The sequence below is a fragment of the Salminus brasiliensis genome, chromosome 7 (assembly GCF_030463535.1).
Source record: "Salminus brasiliensis chromosome 7, fSalBra1.hap2, whole genome shotgun sequence".
Lineage (NCBI taxonomy): Eukaryota > Metazoa > Chordata > Actinopteri > Characiformes > Bryconidae > Salminus > Salminus brasiliensis.
Window position 1 is genome coordinate 17,729,245 of NC_132884.1, and position 24,134 is coordinate 17,753,378.

The 24,134-nt window shown below is 42.5% G+C and overlaps 1 protein-coding gene across 4 annotated transcripts in view; it reads left to right on the plus strand.

Moving 5' to 3' along the window:
• znf644b (zinc finger protein 644b) overlaps positions 1-24,134 on the plus strand; it is a 48,515-nt gene that overhangs the window by 15,837 nt on the left and 8,544 nt on the right. For 2 of the 4 annotated variants that reach the window (XM_072684047.1, XM_072684046.1), the window contains exons 2-5: positions 126-172; positions 12,234-15,134; positions 16,522-17,076; positions 23,935-24,060. In XM_072684047.1, the coding sequence (XP_072540148.1) occupies positions 12,248-15,134; positions 16,522-17,076; positions 23,935-24,060 (3,568 nt within the window). In that variant the 5' untranslated portion in view covers positions 126-172; positions 12,234-12,247. The remainder of the gene's footprint in view (positions 1-125; positions 173-12,233; positions 15,135-16,521; positions 17,077-23,934; positions 24,061-24,134) is intronic. The other 2 variants (XM_072684048.1, XM_072684049.1) reach the window with 2 other exon arrangements.

A 24,134-nucleotide genomic window follows, 5' to 3' on the forward strand; every position in this document is an offset into this window, starting at 1 on the left:
ATACCTTTGATTCGTGTGGAAATATCAGAAAAATCCAGTGCATTACTTTTCTCCACAAATAGTCTTGTGTTATGTGTTTAAAGAAAGCAGACTGAACCTTTTCTTTTCTTTCTTCTCTTTTGTAGGCCTGTATTCCCACGTCTGGATGGTGCCAATGTTTGCGGTAAGATCGGTAAGACCCATGTTGCCACCCAGTCACTTCTTGCTTTTACAGTTTTTGTTTTAAGTCAAAGGTGTGTTTGATGGAGTTCGGCTCGCGGAGAGATTGCTGAGATTTAAAGTTAAACAGGTAGGAAAGTGCAGATAGATGTTGAGTTGCTGCCTACCGGTTGTATGTGATAGTGTTTTGTAGTATTGTTACACAGAGAAGCAGCTCACCCTGGGTGTACACGGTGTCAGGCGGGCGCGGGCGCGCGCCAGTGTGTGATGTCGCAGACATTTGGTGGCGTGTCGCAACACTTTGAGCCGAGACTGAATGTGTGAACTGCTGTGATACTATAGCTGGGTGTGATCAGCAGTCAAATGAAATCAGGGCTGTCAGTTACGTGTGTCAGAAACTTCAGCTCGGCACGTCAGCCTGGAAACCTGGCAACCTTGTCATGGCAACCTTCATCTACTTCTAGCACGCACAACAAAATGCCAAAAAAGGAGGTGGGAGCGGGGTGGGATTCTTGGTGGGATCCTGTGTGTGCAAAAAACTGACAGAATCATTTTGTGTAATTGGACGATGATCCGTGAGCCGCCTCCCCGGCGTTGGAGAAATTGAGAAGATATCTAGAAATATGTGTCTTGTGTTTGCTCTCAGTGCCAAAAAAAGGCCTGTTTCTCTGAAGCTCGTTCTGGGATATCTGCCATGATTTTTTGATAGAAATGTGTCTGACTTGCAGCATCTACACTTGCCCCGAGCTGAATGTGTAGGCCTACCACTGTACGCCTCGCTTTACTACAGCGCCTTCCCCTTCCCTCGCTCGACATGGCGAGCTCTTAACGTTAACATCCAGGAAGCCTTTTGTGATGTTGACGATTAGTGGGGTAACATGTTCCCTCACCTGATGAAGCAGGCGTGAATAAGGCTCGCTGAGGTGTCCCAGTAGCTCTCACTTATCCACACCTGAATAAGCGAACGAGAGGCTTCCCTTAATTAAGCACTTCATTAAGGGAATTACGCAAAACACAAAAGCTCACACCTCCTCTCCAAACCTCTAGATATACATACAAAATCAACCAAGCTTCGCCGCCTCTCAGGGGTGCAAGAGATGCCACTGTGAGAGTCATCACTAGGGGGCAGAATTGGATCACTAATTCTTCACATGCCCTCAGATGGAGGTTCATAATAAACAATGATCATCTGAAATAGTTGTCTTGTCTTTCCTTTTTTATTATTTTTTTATTTTTACACGCACAGGTGTTAGAAAAACATCCTAATTTACCCAATGAAGATGTTTTTTTTCTTGTAGCACACATCGTCGACATTAATAGAACCTTGCAGATATTAATTCTTAAGGAGCTTTTCAAGAGACCTGCCGGCGTAGGTAAGCACAGTCTAGGAAGTAGACTTTCAACATGAAGAATGTGTCTATGCTGAAGTGTGAAGAAGTGGCCATAAGTAGTGGTCAAAGTGTCCTTCATCTACAGGAACTCCCATACCTCCTATCTTACCCCGGCCTGTAGAGCGTCTGGTGTGTTATTGTTCTGTTTAACACAATAGACAATAATAGAAGCCTCTGAAGATTCCTGTAAAGTGCCTATTTTCTCAACAAAACCTAAAAGATAGCCGAACTCCGCTGGGAAAGAGGCGTTTGTAAGAGATTCCCAGATCAATATGACCAAGGCTTCCAGAATGTTCAATCGACAAGGCTCGTTTTCCTCCCATCGAGCACCAATTAACCAAAATTACATCCACATTTTTTCCATCGACTGAAAAGGGGCAAAGGTAAAAGTTTGCTCCTTAGTTTAACTGCCAGATGACCAGAGGTTTTGGTGGAATCCCAAGCTTTGAATGGATTTTGTCTGATTATGTTAGCATTGCCTTGTGTTCTGGCCTAATGAAGGAATTGTGGTCCAGTTGGAAGTGAGGTGCTTAAAACATGCACCATTAAAAAAGGAAAGATCATATGAATGGTTGTGGCCTAGGGATGGTGGCATGTGCAGTGTTATTAGCCACTGCACATTCGTTTTCTGACTGACGCTTGTCTTTGTAGAGATCATTTTTATAACTCTTCAAATAGAATATTGAATATTTAATCAGATGAATAACACTCTTTTATGTCTTTTTTGAAACAGGGCTGCACTTTTATACATTTGTAGCTTTTAGCAGCGATGCGTCTCTGGGTGTGACTTGTATTAAGTGAAGTGGTGAAAAAGGGGCCATCTGTTGGTCAAGAGTGGAAGTGAACACAGACATCAGGAAAATACTGCCATTATTTAATAAACATAGCTTGTATCATTTTATTGCTGTTGAAATGTGTTTTGATGTAGGTCTAAACTTTTTATTTAAATAAATATAAATGATTACATCAAATAGTTTTATAACTCAGCAGTTAACATTAATCAACCCCTAAATTAATCATCAATTAATCTTTATTTTTGTTTTATTTTACGAGCCACAATAACATTAGCCTCCCCTGGATGTTTTTAACTGTTGATATTTCTAGCTCTGAACTAGGGCTGGGCAGTGTGGTAAAATACTATGATATTTATCACGATACATGTAGTCATCTAAGACTAAACACATCAGTAGTGTACAGACTCTTAAAAACTGCTATTTAGATATTCTCCCGTACTGAATACAGTGATTCCTATTTAACATCTGCTCCAATTAATTGAATTAAACCAGTCTTATTACACTGTCTATAATGAAACCTGCAGCTAAACAGTGTTTATTAAGCAATAACAATATCCTCGATATGCTTAGAAAAGTATATTGTAAATCACGATAACAAAATTTATCACAATACGATAAAATATTGTGATATTTCCCAGCTCTACTCTGAAGTGCTGTGATAGTTTCAGGTTCATTATTTAAGCTGTACAGTTTTTTAAGCATTACATTACATTCTGAAGTATTACATTTTTATTCAGTTCAGTTTTACTAATATATAGTAGAGTAGTTTGTCATACTTTTTAAATTTAAATAAGGTGCTTTTTTAGTTGTAGCTTTTTTTCAGCTTTTGTCTGATTGTAATTCTCATATGGTTTACGGAGCTACAAAGAAAATAAAATGCACAAAACCTCCAAACAACAAAAGCCCTACAGAGACTGCTTTATCTGTTGTGTATCAGAAGAGACATTTTGATCCTCTTTGATTTGGTCAGTTGCGTTTTGATCTTGGGCGTATTGCATCTTTAACTTGTCGTATCCCTCCCTGCAGGACTAATGACCTTGCTTGGTGTTGAATGGCACCCAGGCCCAGAAGGTACAAGCAGGGAAGTGGAGGGGGTAACAGCACAACCCTCCCTTCCCTTTCTCCCCACGCACACACCCCTCCAACCAGCACCAGCACTGATAACATCATATTAATTGGGGATGTAGAAAGTGCCCCCCGCCCCTTTCTGTCTCTCTCTCTCTTTCTTTCGTATACATTTACCATTATACTCATTAGCTTCCTGTCGCCTCCCAGCTAGCATCTCCTTCACAGCCTGCCGGGATTCTCTTGGGAGGCTATTTACATCTCTCCATGAGGCCTCTCTCAGGGTTATTGGGGAAATCCCCCACCACCCCCCACCACTACTACCACTACCACAACCACCACCTCTCCTCCTCCGCCGCGGCCCCTCTTTTGATATGTTGTAGGGCTCCTGTGATTGAGGGCCACTCTGGTGTTAATGAGCGGTTGCGATGCAGGGTCCACCTCCTCATTCAGCTTTAATGGATGCCATTGACAAACAGCAGTGAATAATAAGAAAGTGATGGTTTTTTAATATCCTCGGGGAGTCTGCTTGGTGGAGGTGGTCCGCAGTTAGCTGCAGAAGGCCCTGTGCTGTTGGGACCTAGTGGTGCTTTTTTTTTCTCCTCTTTTTTTTTGATCAACACTGTGTATTGTAAGGCAGTCAGAATTTGTTAGGCTGGAGGTCAGTGTGACTGGCTTTGAAGGATTTAATAGACTACGAGCTGACAGAACTGATTTAGAGCAGTGCAGTATGTGTATCGTGTTTGTTTCCCATCTATTCCAGCTACACTCATCAAAATGAGTTCTTTGGAGAGACGGAACCTAAACTTAATGTAGGAGTTCTGTATTGAGGGTGTGCAAGCATCTTTAATTTACTGTCTTTCAAAGAAACTACTGTCAGTGATCAAACCTAGGCATCCCGTTGCATTCTAGCAGGGTGAAGTGGTGGGAAAGGGAGCTTATTTTGGGGAGGTTATTTTGTTGTGTCAGGAGCTATTTGTGTGTGTATGTCCGCCTTTGGTATCTCAGTGAGATTTCTCAGTTAGCTAGATAGCTTGAGCCAAATGCCCAACCTGTTCAATAGAGGGAGGGCGAAGTCTAGGGCAGCCCAACACTGTTAAAAATGAAGCATGTTCATGACAAGTCAAAATCTTTACTAGGGCTGGGCGATATGATCATAATATTGTATCATGATATTTAAAGACGATATGATATTTATCACAATATCCATGATCACCGACAAAATCATTAATAGTGACACATTCTTAAAAACTACTATTGAAAAACTGTCCCGTACTGAACACAGTGATGTTTATTCAAAATGTGCTGCACTTCATCTAGTTAAACCAGTAAAATTACTGTAATTAAAAGTTGACCAGTGTTCTTTAAGCACTGATGACATCCTCGATATGCTTAGAAAAGTATATTGTGTTTATCATGGTAAGATAAAATACCGTCATCTTGCCCAGCTCCAGTTTCTGATACGTTGAATGCTGATGCAGTGGATGCTGTTGAGGACCCATCTTTTCATACATGAAGCTTTTCTCATTAGTGGATGTTGTGCCAACATGCTATTTTGCCAGAGAAGCATGTTCTCACTGTTTCTGGACCTAGGTTACATCAACATAAAAAAATGCTACTTAAAAGATCAGGCTGTGCTTTTCTTTGCTCGCCTTTGCTCTCTCTCTTAGTCACATTTCTAACAACGCATCCCTTGCAAATGGCTTATGTTACAGTAGTGACTCAATAATGATTTTAGGAATTGAATACTGTATATGGGAACTTGAGGAAGCACTTCATTAAGGGGTCATTAAGGTTTGGATGAACAACTTAATAAACAGATTATTGCATTGAGTTGAACGTTATTAAATCGTATTGTATTGTAAAGAGCTTGTGGCTAGCTTTTTACTTGGGAATGAAATATTAGCTTGTGGGTAGAGGGATTAGATCGGGACACGATAGATCGTGAGTATATAAAATATTGCAATTTTATCACGTTGAATTCTCTAATAGCCCTAAAATTGGAGCATTAACATATTAACATACAAAGTATTTTCATTTTGTCATTTATATTTTGCGCACATGAAGTCAAGTTAACAATACAAATCTTTGAATATACAGGCTCATAGTTGCCAGTATACATGGATGTGAGTGATGAATTACATTAACAGTTACATTAACAACCATACATCTAGATAAAGATATCAACAGCTGCCATATCTGTTAAACCATTTTCTGATACAGGTTAAATAGCAAGTCCTGATTCTAACTGCTATGAAAAAGTCTAGCAGCTTGAGACTTCACTATGTTGTATCGGATTTTGAGAATCATTACATCCCTAGAGGCTTTAGAGCATGTGCAGATTCCTTTACGCTCACAAACCCAGATTCTGGGCCAAATAAGGCCTGGCTAAGGCACTTGCAGGCCAATTATGGCAATGGCAGGTGTACTGTGGGCCGCAACCGATCCCCTGTAGCAGATTGTTTAAGGTTTGTCAGGCCATTTGAACTGTAAACCTACCTGCTGTAAAGTGTTCTCTTCTATTTTGGGCAGGAACCGGCCCAACTGCTCTGCACTCAGCTGCGACAGTGTTTCCGGCACGCATATTCGGACCAAGTCGTCGGCGTCACTCCTTGGCAGCTTGTGAGCCAGAGTCTGAAAGCAGCCAGTGTGGGCCAGAGCTTGTTTGCTTGCTATCTTGGAAGCTTTCTGAAGAACCCCTTTTTTTTGGCACCTTCATTTCTAACAGTCTACTGGACAGTTTGTGGCTCCGTTTTTGGCGCGGGTTATCCAGTTTACTGAGAAATCCTGCTTTGTACAATAGCCCCCTATACCCCCCCACCCCCCACCCAGCTCAGCAAAGTTGAGGAAGTCATGCTTGCAGTTAATGTAGTTAATTAGTGGTCCTCTCCACTTTAATTTAGCTCTCTTATGCTGTTTTATGTAGCTCATGTCTTCGCCGGCACTTCACACTACATTTTAATGAAAGCTAATAAGAGGCGCTTCGTCCTGATACCTGCGGCTCTTGACATTTCTCTAAATGTGAACACGCCGCTAGACCTGATCCCCATCCTCAATTTGGAGGCGAGCGTTGACATTGACTCGCTTTCATCTGATCGGTCACGTGCCTCTACAGCAAAGCAGCAGCGACAAAGTTAGTTTTTTTTTTCTTTTTTTTTTTTCTTCCTCGTTTTCTTCTTCTTTTTTTTTCTTCTTCTTCTCACATAACTCAAGCGGAGACAGATGGTGGAGAGCGTGCCCTCGATCACACAGACAGCGTGCAGCCCGCACAGTCCCGGAGTATCTGAAGCAGCACGCTGGTAAGCATCGCGTTTAATAAAGGGAAACATCCAGCCCTACGACTAAATAAGACATGGGTGCCGTGGAGCATGCACCCGCTACTTTTCAGCGCATCAGCCGAGGAGATGTATTTTTCATTGCACGCCTCATGCATATTAACATGACGGCGAAACAACAATCGGTGTGAATTTTTCCCAGATTTAACAGACGTGCCACTACTTTTTAAAACTAACAGGATGATGCAACAGCTGTGTTGAGGAGTTTTTTTTTGGGGGGGGGTGGTTAACTTTATTTTGTGTCATTTGACTTACAGGCGGCGTCTGGCGCGAGACAGGCTGCTGATTTCGGGGTCGTGTGTTTGCTTCTGCCCCTCTTCAGCTCAGCGTGAGAGTTACTCTCATTAAAACAGTCACATGCCCAGGAAACCTCAGACCTGCTGAGCCCCCCCCCCCCCCCCCCCCCAAACTCCACCACCACCACCACCCTTTCGAGCTATCTCTCTCTCTCTCTCTCTCGCTCTTTGCCTCTCTCTCCCACTCTCGCACACTTCTCCTCTTTAAGGGAAAGAGATGGAAGTTTTAAACTAACAAAGCCTCGGGAAATCCCCATCAGACATCCTTCCTTAATCCCTTTAATTTTGAAAGGTATTGTTTAAGGCTTCAAAGTTGATATGGTTTAATCCCCGCTCCTAACACTACGGGGCAGCAAATGAGGCCGTGTCAGCATCGCCGCGGCAGCTCTAATCTACTCCCCACAACAGAAAATCCTCCTTCAAGACAAGGTTGCACAGGCTTTCCTGTGAACTCGCTGTTTGATGTTCCGTACCTGCTATTGAACATGACTTCTGTCTTAACCTGACTGTCACTCGCGCCCTGTCCCCTTTTATCAGACCCCCAGTTTTTTTTTTTTGCTCCCCACCCCTTTTTTTCCCCCCTCAGTGTCAAAACCCACCATCCCCACGACCCTTAACTTGTGCTCTCGCGTTTCGCCCTCTATTTTGGGAGCAGGTTGATGAGCATAGGCCTTGGAGAGAAGGCGCACGCAAGAGAGGCGAATAGGTGTTGAACCTCCTTTAATTTGAGGGGGTTACACAAAGACTGCAGTATCAGGACAGGACACGCTCTTCTTTCGTGTCTTGAGTTCAGGGCCGAATTCCTGTGGTCCATTTTTAATCCGGATGAGCTCACATTGCTGCAACTTTGCATCAGCGCGCCTTTCAGTGCCCGTCCGGGGAAAAGGCAGCATCTCACCATTTGTGCTATCCAGGACATTTGAGTTGTCAGTCTCGGCTTCTTAGATAAGCACTGGTTTGTTTGAGGGAGGTTTCTTTTTGCAGGAGTTGTTCTAAGCCAGCAGCACCCGAGCTCGCGAGCAGCTAGTGTAATAAAGCAGGAGTTATTTCGGAGCCCTCGTTCGGGCCGCCATTCAAAAAAGGGAACTTTTCCTGCCCGTGCACTTTCAGATTTCACTCGGAACGCTGAGAGACAGCATCTTTCGCAGGTTATTGTTTAATAACCTCCCTTGATTAATTCCGCAACTAGTCGAACTGCTGCAGAACTTCTGCTTAGTGCTTCCTAAAGCAGAAAAGTGTATACCGCAGAGATGACGCGCACCACCGCGTCCATTTGGAGCAGACTGGCGATTCATGTGCATGGGTTTCATGAGGTAATTGGGTACTGATTTCTTATCAGCCGGCTAGGGGGACTGTTTTGTACTGAGCCCAACTTTTCTGGTGGTATGTCCAAAAATCTTTTTTTCTTTTTTTTTTTTTCAATTTACACAGCTTTCCTCAGTTTTCCTCAAGGGTAAATGACAAAAGTATAACCAGAACTCATATTTGCTACTACAGTTTTGAGCTGTACAAGGAATTTTGCTACATTTTTACACATAACAGAATGTCATAATGTGTAGAAACCTACTGTGAAGTACTTATTAACCTCATAGATCCAAAGCAAAACCAAGGGAAGAGAACTTTGAACAGCAAACATCTCTTGGCTGATTGTGTGTAAATTTGCATAGATTCTTTGCCCAAACTATGACTTGAAGTCTGAGCTTGACACCGCTCAGTGCTGCATGTAATGCTGACACTTTGAGTTCCTTCTTTGCTTGGGTTTATTTTATTTGGAAGATCGCAAAGAAGCTTACTCACCTCGCTGTGTAGGACCTGTTTCAGTGTGAGACGTCACAAAATGACAAATATTTGAGATATTTGAAAAATGTGCTCTTTGGCATTGCTCATCATTCCAGAGAGATTTTTCTCTCCCCATCATCACTCTGGTTTTATACAAGTCTGAGCTGAACCCAACGCCACTGCCTGCCTACGTTTCATCGAAAAAGTACTCTATAAATACACTATTTTTACATGTCAGTGAGAGTCGAATCGAGGACATCAAGTTCTGTATTTGAGTATTTTCATTTGCTAATAAGTGTGTTGTAATAAATTTGAATCGTGTTAAAATTATAAGGTTGTAATAATTTCAATACACAACAGTCGAATAGACAGATAGATAGATAGACAGACAGATACAGCCATGTGAGAAAATGAGGACACTCCATTAAAACCTTTTGTCTTTGTCTTTTTTAACGTCTTTAAACATACGGGCAGTTGATCTGAAATCCGTACCCGCGTCCACATTTATTGCTACTTAAAATGCTTAGAATTTGAATCAGGAGCAGCACATCAGCTGCAGGTGATTAGAACATGGTTAGAGGGGATGTTGGAGGAGCCTGTCTAATTTAAGCCTCAGGCATTTAGTTTGGTTTGCTCTTGATTTGAAGCTGAAGTGAGTGGTTTCACTATGGCAGGATCCACAAAGCTCTCTGAGGCCTTCAGCAAGAAGGCTGTAGATGCAGATGGATCTGTGGATGGGTTTAAAGATTTTTCAGGATCTCTGAATAATTAGAAGTCAGCTGTTTCACTGTCCTCAAAAGTAGAGAAGATTTAAAACAACTGGCAACATGGCCAGGTCAGGCCGTCCTCACGGGTTCAGCCCAAGAGTAGAACTATAAGAGCTGTGTAAAAAGTCCTGAAATGTCATCACTGGATCTGCAGGTAGCTCTTGCCACAGTTGTTGTCAACGTACTGCATCTACCACCACGTGCTGGTCAGCATCACACTGAAGTAATGTAAAGAGAGAGAGCAAGAGACCATCTCTTAGAGAGCAAGGCCAGTTGTGCTCACTCTGGCTCTGGCTGCTGATGGCAGGCTTTGTTCCAGCCATCAACTTTGTAGCTTTGTTCCCTATATTGGTTAAATGAAGAGCAGATCTCCATGCAGGTTTTATAGGGGCCCTAATTTTTTCACATGGCTCTAGGCAGACAGAAAGGCATGCATACGGTTTACTAGTCAGTCAGTAAGTCAGTGCTTCCTTCCTTCAGGGCCGTGGCTGCATTTCACTTTTTTGGTTGTTTCTGCTGAGGCAAAAAGGAAAAGAAACAGCCCTACAGTTTCATTGCTTCAGAAGCCGCTCATCCACAGCGACAGTTTTAAATTATTAGTACCTCTAGAGGCCAGCTTTGTTCTGCACCTGTCTTTGTTGCGATACCTCAGACCTTTCTGACTTTTCTTTGCCCTACGCTACACCTCTCCAGAACTGTACTGATCTGGTAACAAAAGAAATAATGTGGGTCTGTCCCATCACCCCACTTTAAGCTGTTCTGTTTAAGGTAGAGATTAATAACGGTCCTCTTTTATTCTATGAACGCAATCCGTATTTATAGAGCCCGCTCCATATGTATTTCCGTCTCGACTGCATGTTTTTATTGGAAGGAATAACTAGAAAGAAAGGGAAATTAAAAGTTTAAAACACAAAGTGGAGCACAGCTAGTTCATATTCCCTTCTGATTAATAAATATATCCAAGAAAAGTTTATCTTCTGGGATTGCAGAATAATGTGTAATGATAATATGCAATTATCACCTCTGATTTTTTCAGCAGTAACCTCAAGATGAGGTGTAACTTGAGTGTTAGAGCAAGTGCTGATGGAGGGAGCAGGGAGAGGGGGAGAGAAAGCACAGTGACATATGTGTGTGTCGTGGAAGTGTTAAGTGCTCTTTTACTTGTGCAGTTAATTTAGACAGATCACAATGGGACTTCTACTGATTCATTGTTGTTTGTGCATTCATTATTGAACTTCATTATTGAAAAAAAAGAGAGAGAGGGGAGGTAAGAGAGAGAGGGGGAGTACGTGCGAGATTGAGAGCGAGAAAAGGAGCTAATCGCCTCGGATCGATCCCGGCATAGAGGCGCACATTTATTTAAGCTCGTAATCCTTGTAAATAGCTTCCAGCAAGGCAAAGTCAGCCTTTTAACATTGACTAAATGAAGTAAATAGAAGCGAATGAATTTTTAAAAGACGCATTGCAGTTGAACCCTGTTTGTTATGTATGGAACAGATCGGCGTGTAAGCTGGCAGCTAATGAGGCCTGTAAATTTTACGCAGAAATCATATTCTGATGGCTTTGCCACCCTGCTGTTCGGGGGCTTGCAGTGAAGTTTGCTTTAAATGTGGAGCGTCTGTTCCCCCCTCCTAAAGCCCCTCACACCCGAACAGATGGAGAGAATATGGAGCTGGGAAGGTTTACCTTGGAGGTGGTAACAGTGAAGCCACTCATTAACACTGAATTTACCACTTCGTTAGCAACGCAGCTTCCTGTTGAGAGCATCCAGTGCTGAATGTCAAATCCTCCGAGCATACATTTAGCCTAGCAGGTCGACAGCAAACCCTGGAACCCTTGAAAGGGTATAGTGCTTTCTTTTTGGGGTGAGGCGAAGTGTGACGCACCTTAAATTTGGCAGCGTCTTCTAATCCAGGACCGCTGCGAGCCATCCAAAATAATTAGAGAGTTTGATGTCATTCATTTTGAGGTGCAAGTCTGCGAGACGAGCCACATTCAGCACTCGAAAATGTCATTTTCTTCTCTGTCTATCAATCTGTCCAGCGTTTTGGGAAGTGTGTTTGTGTGGTGTGCGTGAATGTGTGTGTGTGCGGGTGTGTGCGTGCGTGTGTGGTTGCACTGGTGCATGTGTGCCAATTTGTCAAGATTGAAGCAACAACAGTCTCGTGCTGGGATGTGCTTTGGCACCATCAGAGTGTGCTAAGACAGAATAATATGATCTCATTGGAGGTGTACTTTGTTCCCATGGAAATTGGTCAATTTTAGGAGGCGGCTGAGAACTTTAGTGGGAGAAACAGGAAGGTCTGATCCCAGAGGTGCGCTCACATAATTAAGCTTCCTCACCAGTGTTTCCAGGGCTAACAGCAGGGTGTGCTGTGAATAGATGTGGTGGCAGTGGGTGTGGAAACCCATAATGCGGCTTAAGAAAAAAAAAAAAAAAAAATAATGGCCTTCTCGTTTTGGGTGGGAAATTAGCGGCCTGTTTTTGCATGTCTGAAAGGTTATAATTGTTAGGTTTTACTTTACTTTCTTTCGAATTTAACAAAATGAGTTTTGTCCCTTCTTCATGCCTTTCTTCATTTATTTACCTAATCGTCATTTACCTGATTTAATAATGGACCTGTCTGACGCTGATTGTGTTTTGTAGATGGTGTGTCTGTCATGGCAGCAGTGAAAGAGAGTGCAGAGGATGAGAAAGAGGTGGAACCCGCAGAAGATTGCATTCAGGAGCTGTCAGGCAGTCGCACGTCTTCTCCCACCACCACCACCACCAACAACAACAACAACATCAGCAGTGTGGGACCACAGCAGTGCCAGTCTTTGGACACTCACCAAAGCCTTTTAAATGGAGCACAGCCGAGCCCATTTGTCTGTGGCGGTGTCCCGGCTGCCCCCTGCACAGACGATTCATTGCCTTCAGGAGCACTTGTTAATGGACCTGCTTCACACTGTACCTCAGAGGAGCCGCACGTCCCCAACAAAGACGCGTCCCCTTGGCCTGGGACAGACACGAACCCCGAGGTGTTACAGCCTCCCAGCGAGCTTCAATCAGACACTTGGCAAAAACCAGAAGGGCACGTCCTGAAAGCGCCGTCCACAAGGACCTCATCCGAGTCGGACAGCAGTGAGCGAGAGGCTCCCATGGACGTGCTGGTGGGGGACGACGCGGAGAACGGCCCAATCAGCCGTCTGTGGACAAGAAAGAGCGTGAAAACAGGGTTCTTGTGGGACGTGGAGTCAGAGTCGTCCGAAAGCTCGTCTGACGACTATGAAGACCTGAACAGGGGCCTTCAGAAGAAGTTCATGCGATTCCTGTTTAAAGGCAAGGTAATGGGGGGAGTGGCGAAGAGAAAGATGGAGATGGACGGCTCTCCGTTGGCCAGCCCGAGCAGAAGGAAGCGGAAAATGGTCCGTGTAGAAAGGATCCCGGCCGAGGAAGAAGTTAACGACAGCTTCAGCTCTGCTTCCCTCACTGATGGGGACTTGGATTTTGATTTGTCCGTTAGCAAAGAACATGCCTGGAGGAGAGAGCCAGAAAGTTTGAAAGAGTACATGGACTCGCGCCTGGGGAATTCCTGCGACAAAGCAGCTGTCGAGGAGAAGTTCGTTTCAGGCGGTGAGGAAGGCATGTGCGATGAAGGCCACGGCATCGGAGAAGCAGGCGCCTACGTGGGTGGCAAACCTGCGCGTTTAAAGAGTAGGTTGGAAACAGGCAAAAAGTCAGAGTCTTCGTTCTTCCAGTGCACAAAGTGCAACGTTCATTTCAAGGAGAAGAGGCATTTGCATAGGCATATGATGTATCATTTAGACAGGCATAATCAGGTAGGGCAGGAGAGCGTCCTCCGTCCCTTTATATGCAAAGAGTGTGGGCGTTCATTCCGCGAGCGTTCCACCCTGCACAAGCACATGCAGATCCACCAGGCACGGAGGGAGAGGCTCATGCAGGAGATTAAAGGTCTGAACAAATCGAGGGAAGAGGGCCTAGACGCCCGGCTGCAGTGTCCCCAGTGCGCCTTCGGAACCAGCTGCCCCAGAACTTTTGTCCAGCATGTCAAGGTTCATGAAAAGGACAAGGGTTATCACAGTTGCGAAGAATGTGATTACACAGCCATGACTGAGCTGGATATGGAAGCACACCAACGGACAGCTCACCTCAGCGCAAGCCAAGGCAGTTTTTTAAAAAGCTTTGACGCATTTCTTTGTAATATTTGCACATTTAGGACAAAGAATATGAGTGTGTTGCGGAAGCACTTGGAACTTGTCCACAAAGAGCCGCTTTATGATTATGACCTTCAAGCTTACACCGCGACAGCTGACGACCATTCAAGGCCCGTGTTAGACCAAGACAGGTCACCAGGCCAAGCTGAGGCTGATGTCTCAGCTCCACTTTCCCAGAAGCCAAAGTTCCTCAAAGACAAGCAGAACGGGTCAACTGAAGCAGGGCTTTCCATGTGGTCCAATGGCAATGCTGACCTTTATGTGAGAGATAAAGGCACACAAAAATCCTGTAAAGGATTGAGCTCCTCACTGATCAAGTGGAGTTTTGGCAGCTTAGCAAACAACCTGTCACCATCTTCCCTGAGATGTGACAAGCCAAGTAAATTATCTGTGCCTACAGAGAGAATAGATGTGACAACAGGTCTCCCGTATGTCGAAGAGGACAATCAAGGATATGAAAGCGCTGTCTCCGAACAAAAGACAAAATATCTCTCCAGTTTTGACATGCATCTCGCGACCAAGACTGGGATCTCCAGCAAAACAGTACATCTAAACGAAGGCACTGTTAGCACTCCCAAAGATCCTTCAGAAAGAGGCAGTTTTGTGGGGCAGATGCTGAGGCAGAAATCTCCCTCCAAAAGAAAAATGTCCATTCCCTATCACAACACCCCTAAGAGTCCTTTCATGAAACATGAACCAGAGTCTCCAGAATGGCTGGAGGCTGAGCCCATGGAGGAATGTGACTATGACGATGATGACGATGATGATGATGATGATGATAATTATGATGATGATGATGATGATGATGATGATGATGACAACAACACCCCTAACAACGCTAATTATCACAATGACTCCACGGCAAACCTTCTGGATGGCAGTGAAGATGACCACAGCCCCTACGCTGCCGATCACTTCATCCAGCAGGGGTTTCCGCTTAAAGAAGACTGCTCCGAGTCTGTGGATCAGTCAGATCACGATGGCTACTTGGAAGATGACGATGAAATTTACACTCTCATTGTGAAAGAGGAGAGTATCGAGAGCACAGTGAGTGAGGACAATCCAGAGTTCACTGACCAAAACCTGAGCGACTCCTACACAAGCTACCGCGCATCCCCCGTGTTTGAGATAGACCGGAAGTCCTGTCCATACTGTCCTGCCGTGTTTGAGTCAGGGGTGGGTTTGTCCAATCACGTGAGAGGACATCTGCACAGGTTGGGGCTGAGTTATGATGCTCGTCACATGCTGTCAGCTGAACAGGTGGCCTCCCAGGACCGGCAGCCGCGCATCCGCAGAAGAGCACCATCACTGAACAAAAGAATCCGTAAAGGTGATTTGTGGTTGTGAGGAAAGCTAAACCCTGCACTTAAAGTGATTAGTTCTGGGACGAGATCTTATTTACACAAGGATCTGTTTACTACAACTGTAGTCAGTCAACTGAGACATGTTTGAAGTCCAAAATTGGTTAGTTAGTTTCGCTTACGTGTCTATGGAGCTTTTAGTGGGGATAACAAGTAGTGGAAGTTTGAACCACACCAGTTAGCTTAAGGCAAGTGTGCTTAAATCATAACACAGAAAATTAGTAGTTGGTACCAAAATGACTAACATTCTCGGATTCTTGATACCAATTTCGATACCAGAACAAGACATAAATCCAATTAAATAAACAAATTTCACTGTTATTTGACTCTTAGCACACTAGGCAACTTTGCAGGACATTTTCATAGTTGGATGTAGCTTTATTCACATAAATATGACTATTAGGAGCTGGTCACACTCAAACATGCCAGATTAGGTTCAGGAGATCCTAGTCCACTCAAATTTGTCTTAATTTGAGATGTACATATTAACAGAATTTAGATATTTGCATGAACTTGACCATGTATATCAAACTTGGTCAAATTTACTGCTGCATTGTTCTGTTGTATTTGCTTGAAAAGAGTATAATCACAGTTGACATCTCATGAATCCTGTTGGAAAATGATCATCTAGAGTCATTTTGAGCTGTAAATGGAGAACTGAAAAAAGAATATTTATAATATGTCCTTTATTATTCTTGAAAGTAGTCCAAATAATATTAAGAATCTCAATATCTTTTATTATTTATTTGTTAGTAAAATGTATTGTGTATACTAGTTTTTTTCTCGACTTTTATTTTGAAAATAATCTGAAAAAATCTAAAAGGCAGAGCAGCCCCTCCTTTCCATATATGGTAGACCAGCTATGACCGTGACCATCACCGCACCCACCCCCCTTGGTCTTGTGTCTTCGTTCATTACATGAGGAAGCCTCGAGCTGAGCAGTTCAGCGCTTGTCTCTCTCTGTCGTTCAAAAATGTCAGAAACAGCAAAATAGTTTTTAAATCTGGAATATTCTGGTATATTCTTGGTATCAGAGTATCAGTTCTTATGATATCCCTACCTCGAATCACGATGGGTCGACAAGTAACATCAATTATGACACACTGTTGTCAGTGAGCAGGTGTGCATTGCATAACTTAAATCGACCATCTTGAGTGGAAGCAGCCTGAATCCTCTCTGTAGTTTTGTCTGTTTTTATTAATAACAGTATGTCAAAACTGAAGGCCATCAGACACCTCACCTTGTACGAGCTGGTCGACTGCATTTTCAGTTGGAGTACTATTTTTTTTAGATAAATTTGGTTAAATCTTTAAATATGTTTTACCTTCATATTGTTTTTTCTTTCTGTCACAACAGACAAGCCAGAGTCTCAAACAGAACACACTTGCCCTCTGTGTCTGGGCTGGTTTGACACCAAGACTGGCCTGTCCAATCACGTGCGCGGTCACTTGAAGCGGATTGGGAAGCCAATCACAGGGGTCAGCAAATCCCCCCTTTCCATCCTGACCGAGCTGCTGCAGGACGAGAATGAACACCGGAAGATTCTCCGCTCTCTTCAGGCCAAACCACACCTCTCCAGACCTTTCATTTCTCAGAAGTTTGCAGACAGTGAGGGCCTCTTTCTGACCCCCACCGGCATCCCCGTGAAGGTCCAGCAGCGCCAGTGGCCTTCCAACGGGCTGCACGCTGAAGATGGCGAGAAGAGGAAGAGGAGTGAGGAGATTAATGAAATCAGTGAAACCTCATCAAGCACTTTAGTAGAACTTCTTAAGAGAAAGAGACTGGACGTGGAGTTACAGGAGGGTAAAGGTGACTCGCAGGCAGCCAGGACTCGTTGTATAGTTCCGTCATTCAAGAGCGCTGCTCCCGCAGACCTGCCTGGGCAGGATCTGAGCTCCAGCTGCAGCCGAGGTGAGGAAAACACAAACTTTCCCCTAGAGTTGGGCGATATGATGATATTGTATTGAATAATTGGGATAAACTGTTGTGATCTTGTAATCTGGGCTTTAAATTCAGTTTCCAGACCTGGATTTCGTTTTTGCTGCAAACTTAGGGAATGGTTAAAGTAATTGATTGGCCACGTAGTGTCATACCTACCAAGGGTTACAAAGTCCAGGACTGAAAACTAGATTCAAGAAAAACCTCTAGAAAAGACTGAAGAGAACAGATGGGAATTGGTGGTGGAGTGCTCAACGTTTGTCCCAGGACACTCAGGAAAAAGATCTGCATGTATAGCTATAGTATATGTTAGATTGGAAGGAGCAGAAGTTTTAGAGACAGGCCTTCCTCCTAGATTTTGGTTTTATCACATTTTGATCAATGGAGCAATAGAAATGATCAAGAAAACAGTTATTATTATTATTATTAATATTATTATTATTATTATTATTATTATTACACATTTAGAAAAGCCATGAGCACAGCTTGTTTTTCCTTATTCATTAGTCAACCAAACTATAAAACTGAACCCCAGTCTCTAGCTCTCTGGCAGGTAGTGGTTTAGCATAGTGGGCAACACCTTTGGGTTTCCTGTCTAGGCAAGAACATCACACTGCACCGTTAAGCAGGGCCATTTCTTACTATAAGCAATATAAGCAGTTGCTTATGGCCACCGAGCTACTGAGGACCCCACAAGCATATGTGTATATATATATATATATATATATATATTCGGACATGTTGCCAGAAAGACTTGTGCAAGACTCCTAATGTTCATTTAGACATTCATCTGCCTCTGTAACATGATCAAAAATAATGTTTGCTATCAACTAATGTTTGCTATGAACACTATTAAAAAATAGTGTTTGCCAAATAGCATAAATATGTATTTTAGCCTCTTATTCAGTTTGTGTGCTATATGTAATCACCTCAGATTATTCAGTACCACCTGCGCAACTGCCGTTTAAATAGAACGTAGTTACAAGTTACTTGGAAATAAGGTCAGACGTTGCAGTTCAACTTTTGCAGTGAAAAAGTTAGTACTTTCTTAATTATGAATTAAGAGAGCGAGTGTGCATTACTTCATATATATTATTAACTGTATTAGTTTTAGCTTCGGTACTTTAGAATCCTTCGCCATCTTTTCCACGGCAGTAGCAGTCTGTAGCAGTGCCTGAGGCATAATTGGGATTTGTTTTAAAATCCATGGTGCACTGAGTTTAATTGAATATCTATAAGGTAGACATCCAGTTTTATGATTCAGTACAGTATGGCACTTCAAATCTGAAGCAGGCTTTCTGAACCCATTGAAGAAAGTGACACTCAGTCAGAAACAACGACACAACGCAAAGCATGCGTGGCTGTCTTTGCCGCGTTTGTTGCAGTCTCTCAGATAAAATGTAAAGTAGTGAATAATTAGAGCCCTACTTGTCTAACTTACACAAGTTTAGCAAGTAGTGTGACAGGGTTTCCTCCTTTTTTAGAGTATAGAACCACATGTGGCAATGTATGAGCTTCATGGGTCGGCAGAAACCAGATCATCTTGTAATTATACGAAAAATTTAAGAGAGAACTCTTTCTTTAACTTTTGTGGCTCCCATTATTAATAAAAAACTACTTACAGTCAGGTGAAAAAATTAGGACACTCCATGAAATCCTTAGAGTTTTTTTTGTCATATTTAAATATACAGACATTTGATCTACGTTATTGAGAGATGGAGGTAATATATAACTAAACACATACACCTGAACAAAAGTTAGGACATCCGGGCAAGACTCAAGATTCATTTGTCCAAAGCACATGGTTCCAAAAGTCCTGGTCTTTGTCTGGGTGTTCTCAGGCAAACTTTAGTCATTTTTTATTAATTTATTTCTTTTTTGACAGCAAAGGCTTCTTCCTTGCACACCTCGAAAATGTCTGAAAATCAAACGCATGCAGTCTCTTTCTGATGGTAGATGCTGTACTGTGGCAGGAGCTATCTGTAGATCCCGTGATGACATTTTAAGATTATTGGGGACATCTTTGTGGAGACGTCTTGCAGTCTGCTCTTGGGCTGAACCTGGTTAGATGTCCTTCCTAGACTCATCTGCATCTACAGCCTCAAAGAGCTCCCTGGATCTGGTGATATTGTGATACCACTCACTATAACAAACAAGAGCAAACCTGAGGTGTCTGAAGTTTTAATAAGACAGGCTCCTCCAGAATCCTCACTAACCGTGTTCTATCATGGCGCTCCTGATTCTAATTTTCTTTTTTTTGCCTTTTTTTGTCGAATTGGTCCCTTTTTCTCCCAGTTTAGTTAACCCACCCATTCATAGAGCCCCCTTGCACTAGCACTAGCGATGCTCCCGACACAAGAAGGGTAACGACTTTACACATGTCTCTTTTAATACATGCGAAGCTAGCCCTTCCTCCTCTCGAACATTGCGGGGCAGCTGCCCACCTGGAGAGGTCACGGCTAATTCTGCTTCTCGGACTACAGGCACTGATGACTCAGGATTCGAACTCGCCACCCCTCGGCCATAGTGCCAGCCAATAGACTGCTAAGCCACTCGGATCCCCAATTTCTTTAAAAGATCTATTAATTACATTTTATAAATTATTTTAAAAAGACATTTCTTCAGTTGTGTGTGTTTAGTTATATTACCTCCATCTTTCAGTGTTGTTCAAATGAAAATCAACTGTCCATATGTTTGAACATGTCCAAAAAGACAAAGGTTTTAATGGGGTGTCCTAATTTTCTACACTAAGTACTACATGGTAGGTTCTTTCTAGCTTGATCAAATAATATGTCCACATGAAATCAATGACTGTTAAACAGCATTGCTTTGTATGTTTCCTTTGCTCAAAATGAGGGTTTTCTTAGTCATCGGAGATGCATGAGAACTGTCCTCGTCGGCCGCAGACCCTTTCTTCTGTGTAACGTTAACAGGCTTGAAGTTTACGGCAATCACACCGGCTCGCATCTAGCAGTTTTTAATGAGAATGCAGCTCCACTGTAACAAGAGGGTTCCTCTGTTTCGCAGACAGCCGCGTGTATGATCTGTCTTGTTTCTATTGATGTGGAATCAAAGGCTATAGCTGCGATTTGACAGACAGATGATGGCTAAATTGTATGATATGTCTCAAAATCTGGGTCACAGATTATCACGGAACGTTATTTATTCTATTATACGTAGCCGTAACTGTGTAGGTATTGCATTACGCTCAGGAAGGGGGAGTTGGGAGGTTTGGGGGGGTGCAATGCAACGGCATGTAATGACAGTTAGATTAACTGCAGTGGCACTAATCGGAGAGATTTACAGCCAGCATGTACAGGGGAGCGCTCTGTGTTGACGATAAATATGTAGCGCCGGTACAAAAACCTTGTTTCATTGCTGTTTTGTGTGTTTTTTCCACCTCCGCCGCTTTCATTATTTACAGTCGCTCATGTTCAACCACCCAATTTCAATCATATACTCCGCTATTAAATATGTATGGCAGACACCTCGCTCTTCGTAAAGCACTGATGCTCTCTCTCTCTGCAACCTTGAAGTCTAGAGACGCCTCCGGAAGCCATCGAAGGAAAGAGAGAGAGAGAGAGAAAGGGAGAGTGAGAGGCAGAAAGTGCAGTGATAAAGGGGATGAAAAAAAAACAGAAAAATAAAAAGCTTGCTACCCGTTGAATTATTGTAACGCAAATGAAGAAGAATGTGTGTCATCCGAAGTGGCTTTGAAATTCAAATGTAAAAGCTGTGGCGCCCTTTGAAGTGACGCTGGAAACGCATCAGCTGTGTTTACACACCTTTGTTTCATGTCTGTCCAAATAAAGAGTTTCATCCGCATTAGCGCAGAAAACAGTAGCGAAGATTTCAAATCGCATCCTTCTGTTCGGGGCGTCCATCTTAATTTCGTCCGTTTTTCTTTTTCTTTTTTTTTTTTGGCGCTTGTTCATTTTTATCAGGTTTATCACGCGCTGTTCTGCCTGAGTGCAGAGCTCGGAGGTGGGGCCCTGACAGCCTTGGCAGGAAGTTCAAACGGTCTGCTAGAATTGTAGAAATTTGAATACTTAAACAGCCTTATTAAAGCTCCTTGCTGCAGTTTTTTTTTTTTCAGATGGACATTTTTTTGGTGAAAGTTGACTCTTTCGCTTTTTAATCAAGAAAGACTGTGACAGTGACGAGGAGGAAAGAAGGAAAGAAAAAAAATGTATATTTGCGCTTTAAGATATTTAGGTAATTAACTGAGACATCTGTTGGTTTGTTGCGTGTAATTGTCAGTAAAACAATTCGCAGGTAATTTAAATAACCTTTGGTGTCTTGTCGCGGAAAAACAAGCCTAAGTAGCAGATGTTGTTCTCGATTTGGTGTGAAGCGACTAGAAGCTGTTGCGGTTTTCACTCAACATGGCCAATAGCTTCAGTTACTTTTACCTTCTGTCAATTCAATCATCCATCCATCCATCTAAAAGAATGTCTGCATGCTTTCTTAAAACAAAAAGGGGTGGTTTCAAGTTCTTTAGTAAAAGCAGTGGTTTTATATAGAACTGTGGTGAACCCAAGGAAACACTGCACTAAATGCACCCTGAAAAAAGTTTGTTTGCATACAGTTTTTAAAAAAGGGGTTCAGGCGTTCTTATATATTTACTAGAGTAAATATAGTAGATTGTCTGCCACTATTAATATCACCACTATTAACTATCTGTTGTATCTGGTTTGGTAATTTTTTATCATTAATGTTTAAATAGCTCTGACCAGAGGAGGATGGGTCGGGTCTCCCTTGTGAGTCTTGGTTCCTCCCAAGGTTTCATCCTCCAGCTCTGAGGGAGTTTTTCCTTGCCACTGTCGCCGTTGGCTTGTTCACTGGAGGTCTTTGATCCATCATGTCTTACATTATTTCTTCTTTGTCTCTGTCTTTTATTATTTACTAATTATGTAAAGCTGCTTTGTGACGACAACAGTTGTAAAAAGCGCTATACAAATAAATCTGACTTGACTTGACTTGACTAGAGGTGTCTGACACTAGCAGCAGTGTACCTGAAACAGGTTAACAGTTTAAGATTAGACCAGTTGAAACACAATAAAGCATCAGTTCTAAAGCTGGTCATGGTTTAGATTTCTAATAAAGTGGCCAGGGAGTGGAAGCACAGGGCAGGGGTTTCCAATAAAGTGGCCAGAGAGTGGAAGCACAAGGCAGGGGTTTCCAATCAAGTGACCAGGAAGTGGAAGCACAAGGTAGAGGTTTCTAATAAAGTGGCCAGGGAGTGGAAGAACAGGGCAGGGGGTTGTTAAATACACAAGGGTTTTTTTAATAAAAGCTGTTGTTCTATGTACAATCTTTTCATGTAGCGGACTGTTTGCATAAACTCTTCAAAATAAAAAGGGACATTGGTTGTATATAGAACCATTACAACTCAAAGAACCACTTGAGTGCTTAAAAATGCACCCCGAAAATGTTATTTAGTAAAGGATGTGGTTCTATATACAACCATGAAAATGCAAGAAACTATTCTATATATGATTTGAATGCTTAAGTATTTCTTTACTTGGTTAAATGGTTCATCTCTGGATGTCTCTTTATAAACCATTTTACAAAATGGTTCATTATGGCATCAAACATTTAAAGAACCAGTTTTCCGCACTACTGTTCCATGGTTCTTCAAATACATTTACATTAATGGCATTTAGCTGGTGCTCTTATCCAAAGTTACTCGTATTACTGAGGTGGGCCAATGCAGTCTTAGGAGTCTTGCCCAAGGGCTCGTATTGGTGTTGCGCACCCAGACTGGGAATCGAACCCCAGTCTCATATTAGGTCATTAGGTCAAATAGCTTAAACCCCAGTCTCCTACATGGTGTAATAACTAACTGGCAGATGTTATCTGTTACACCACACCAACATACAAGCAGATGTATCATTCTACAAACAATTCTTAAGAAATCATGCTAGGTCATTAGGTCAAATAGCTCATTTTGGGTATAATATAGAAGTTATAGAAGTTTTGCTGAGAATGTGCTTCTCTGTTTGCTACAGTGGTTCTTCATATAGAAGGAAAACCTCTTGTAGACTGTACTATTGTTAAGTCTCAAAGAACCCCTTTGGGTTCTATATAGAATATATTTAACTTAGAATGTGCCTCTCTGTCTGTTTAAATGGTTCTTCAAATACAGGGAAAACCTCTTGCAGATCTATAGTTCTATATACAACCTTTAAATATAAATAAAAACAAAATATATTTGCTATGACCCAAAGCATTGCTTTTGGGTTCTGTCTAGAACCCTTTTGCTTGAATTGCAGCAAGATGCCGGATTGCACAGTTGGTGCAGATATATAGCATCGTAACTCAAACTAGAATACAGCTCGGCACATTATCAGCTTTCGCATAACTTTTGTGTACCACCTGATTCAGCCTGTCATATCTCAGCGGGGGCGAAATTATTCCTGAACATTTTCATTCTCCCGCTGTCAAAATAAAAACAAAGCATGCGGAGTGTATTTTGATAAACATTGTTCTCAACAATATAAAAAAAAAGTGAGCTAAAAGATTTGACAACAGATGGAGTGAGAGGGCGAAGACTCTGAGGGAATCACAGCTTTATTTCCTTCAATCTGGTGGTGTGTTCAGAATGTTGCCCTGACATACACGCACATACACACATATACACACACCACGTTATCCCCTTGAACTATTCTAAATATAGTGTAAAATATAACATATGTTCATGCAAATGTAGTACGCAGATATTCGGATAGGGCTGTGTGTTTTTATGTCCTGCAATTAATTGAGCTAATCTGTTTGTTAATTGCTTTTCATCAACATGGATATTCTTCTCTATCTTGTTTTTTTTTGCAGAGAAATTTGAAATAAATAAGAAGATTTGCATCCACTGCAACGCAACTTTCCACAGTGCTGTCAGTCTGTCCAATCATCTTCGGGCTTATGCACGCAGGAAGAGGATTGCTCTGCTAGAGGGAACGTGTAGGTGTCCGACTGTGTTTTCATAATTTCTTAGCAGCATATATGTACAATATACAGTTTCTAATGCTCACTTA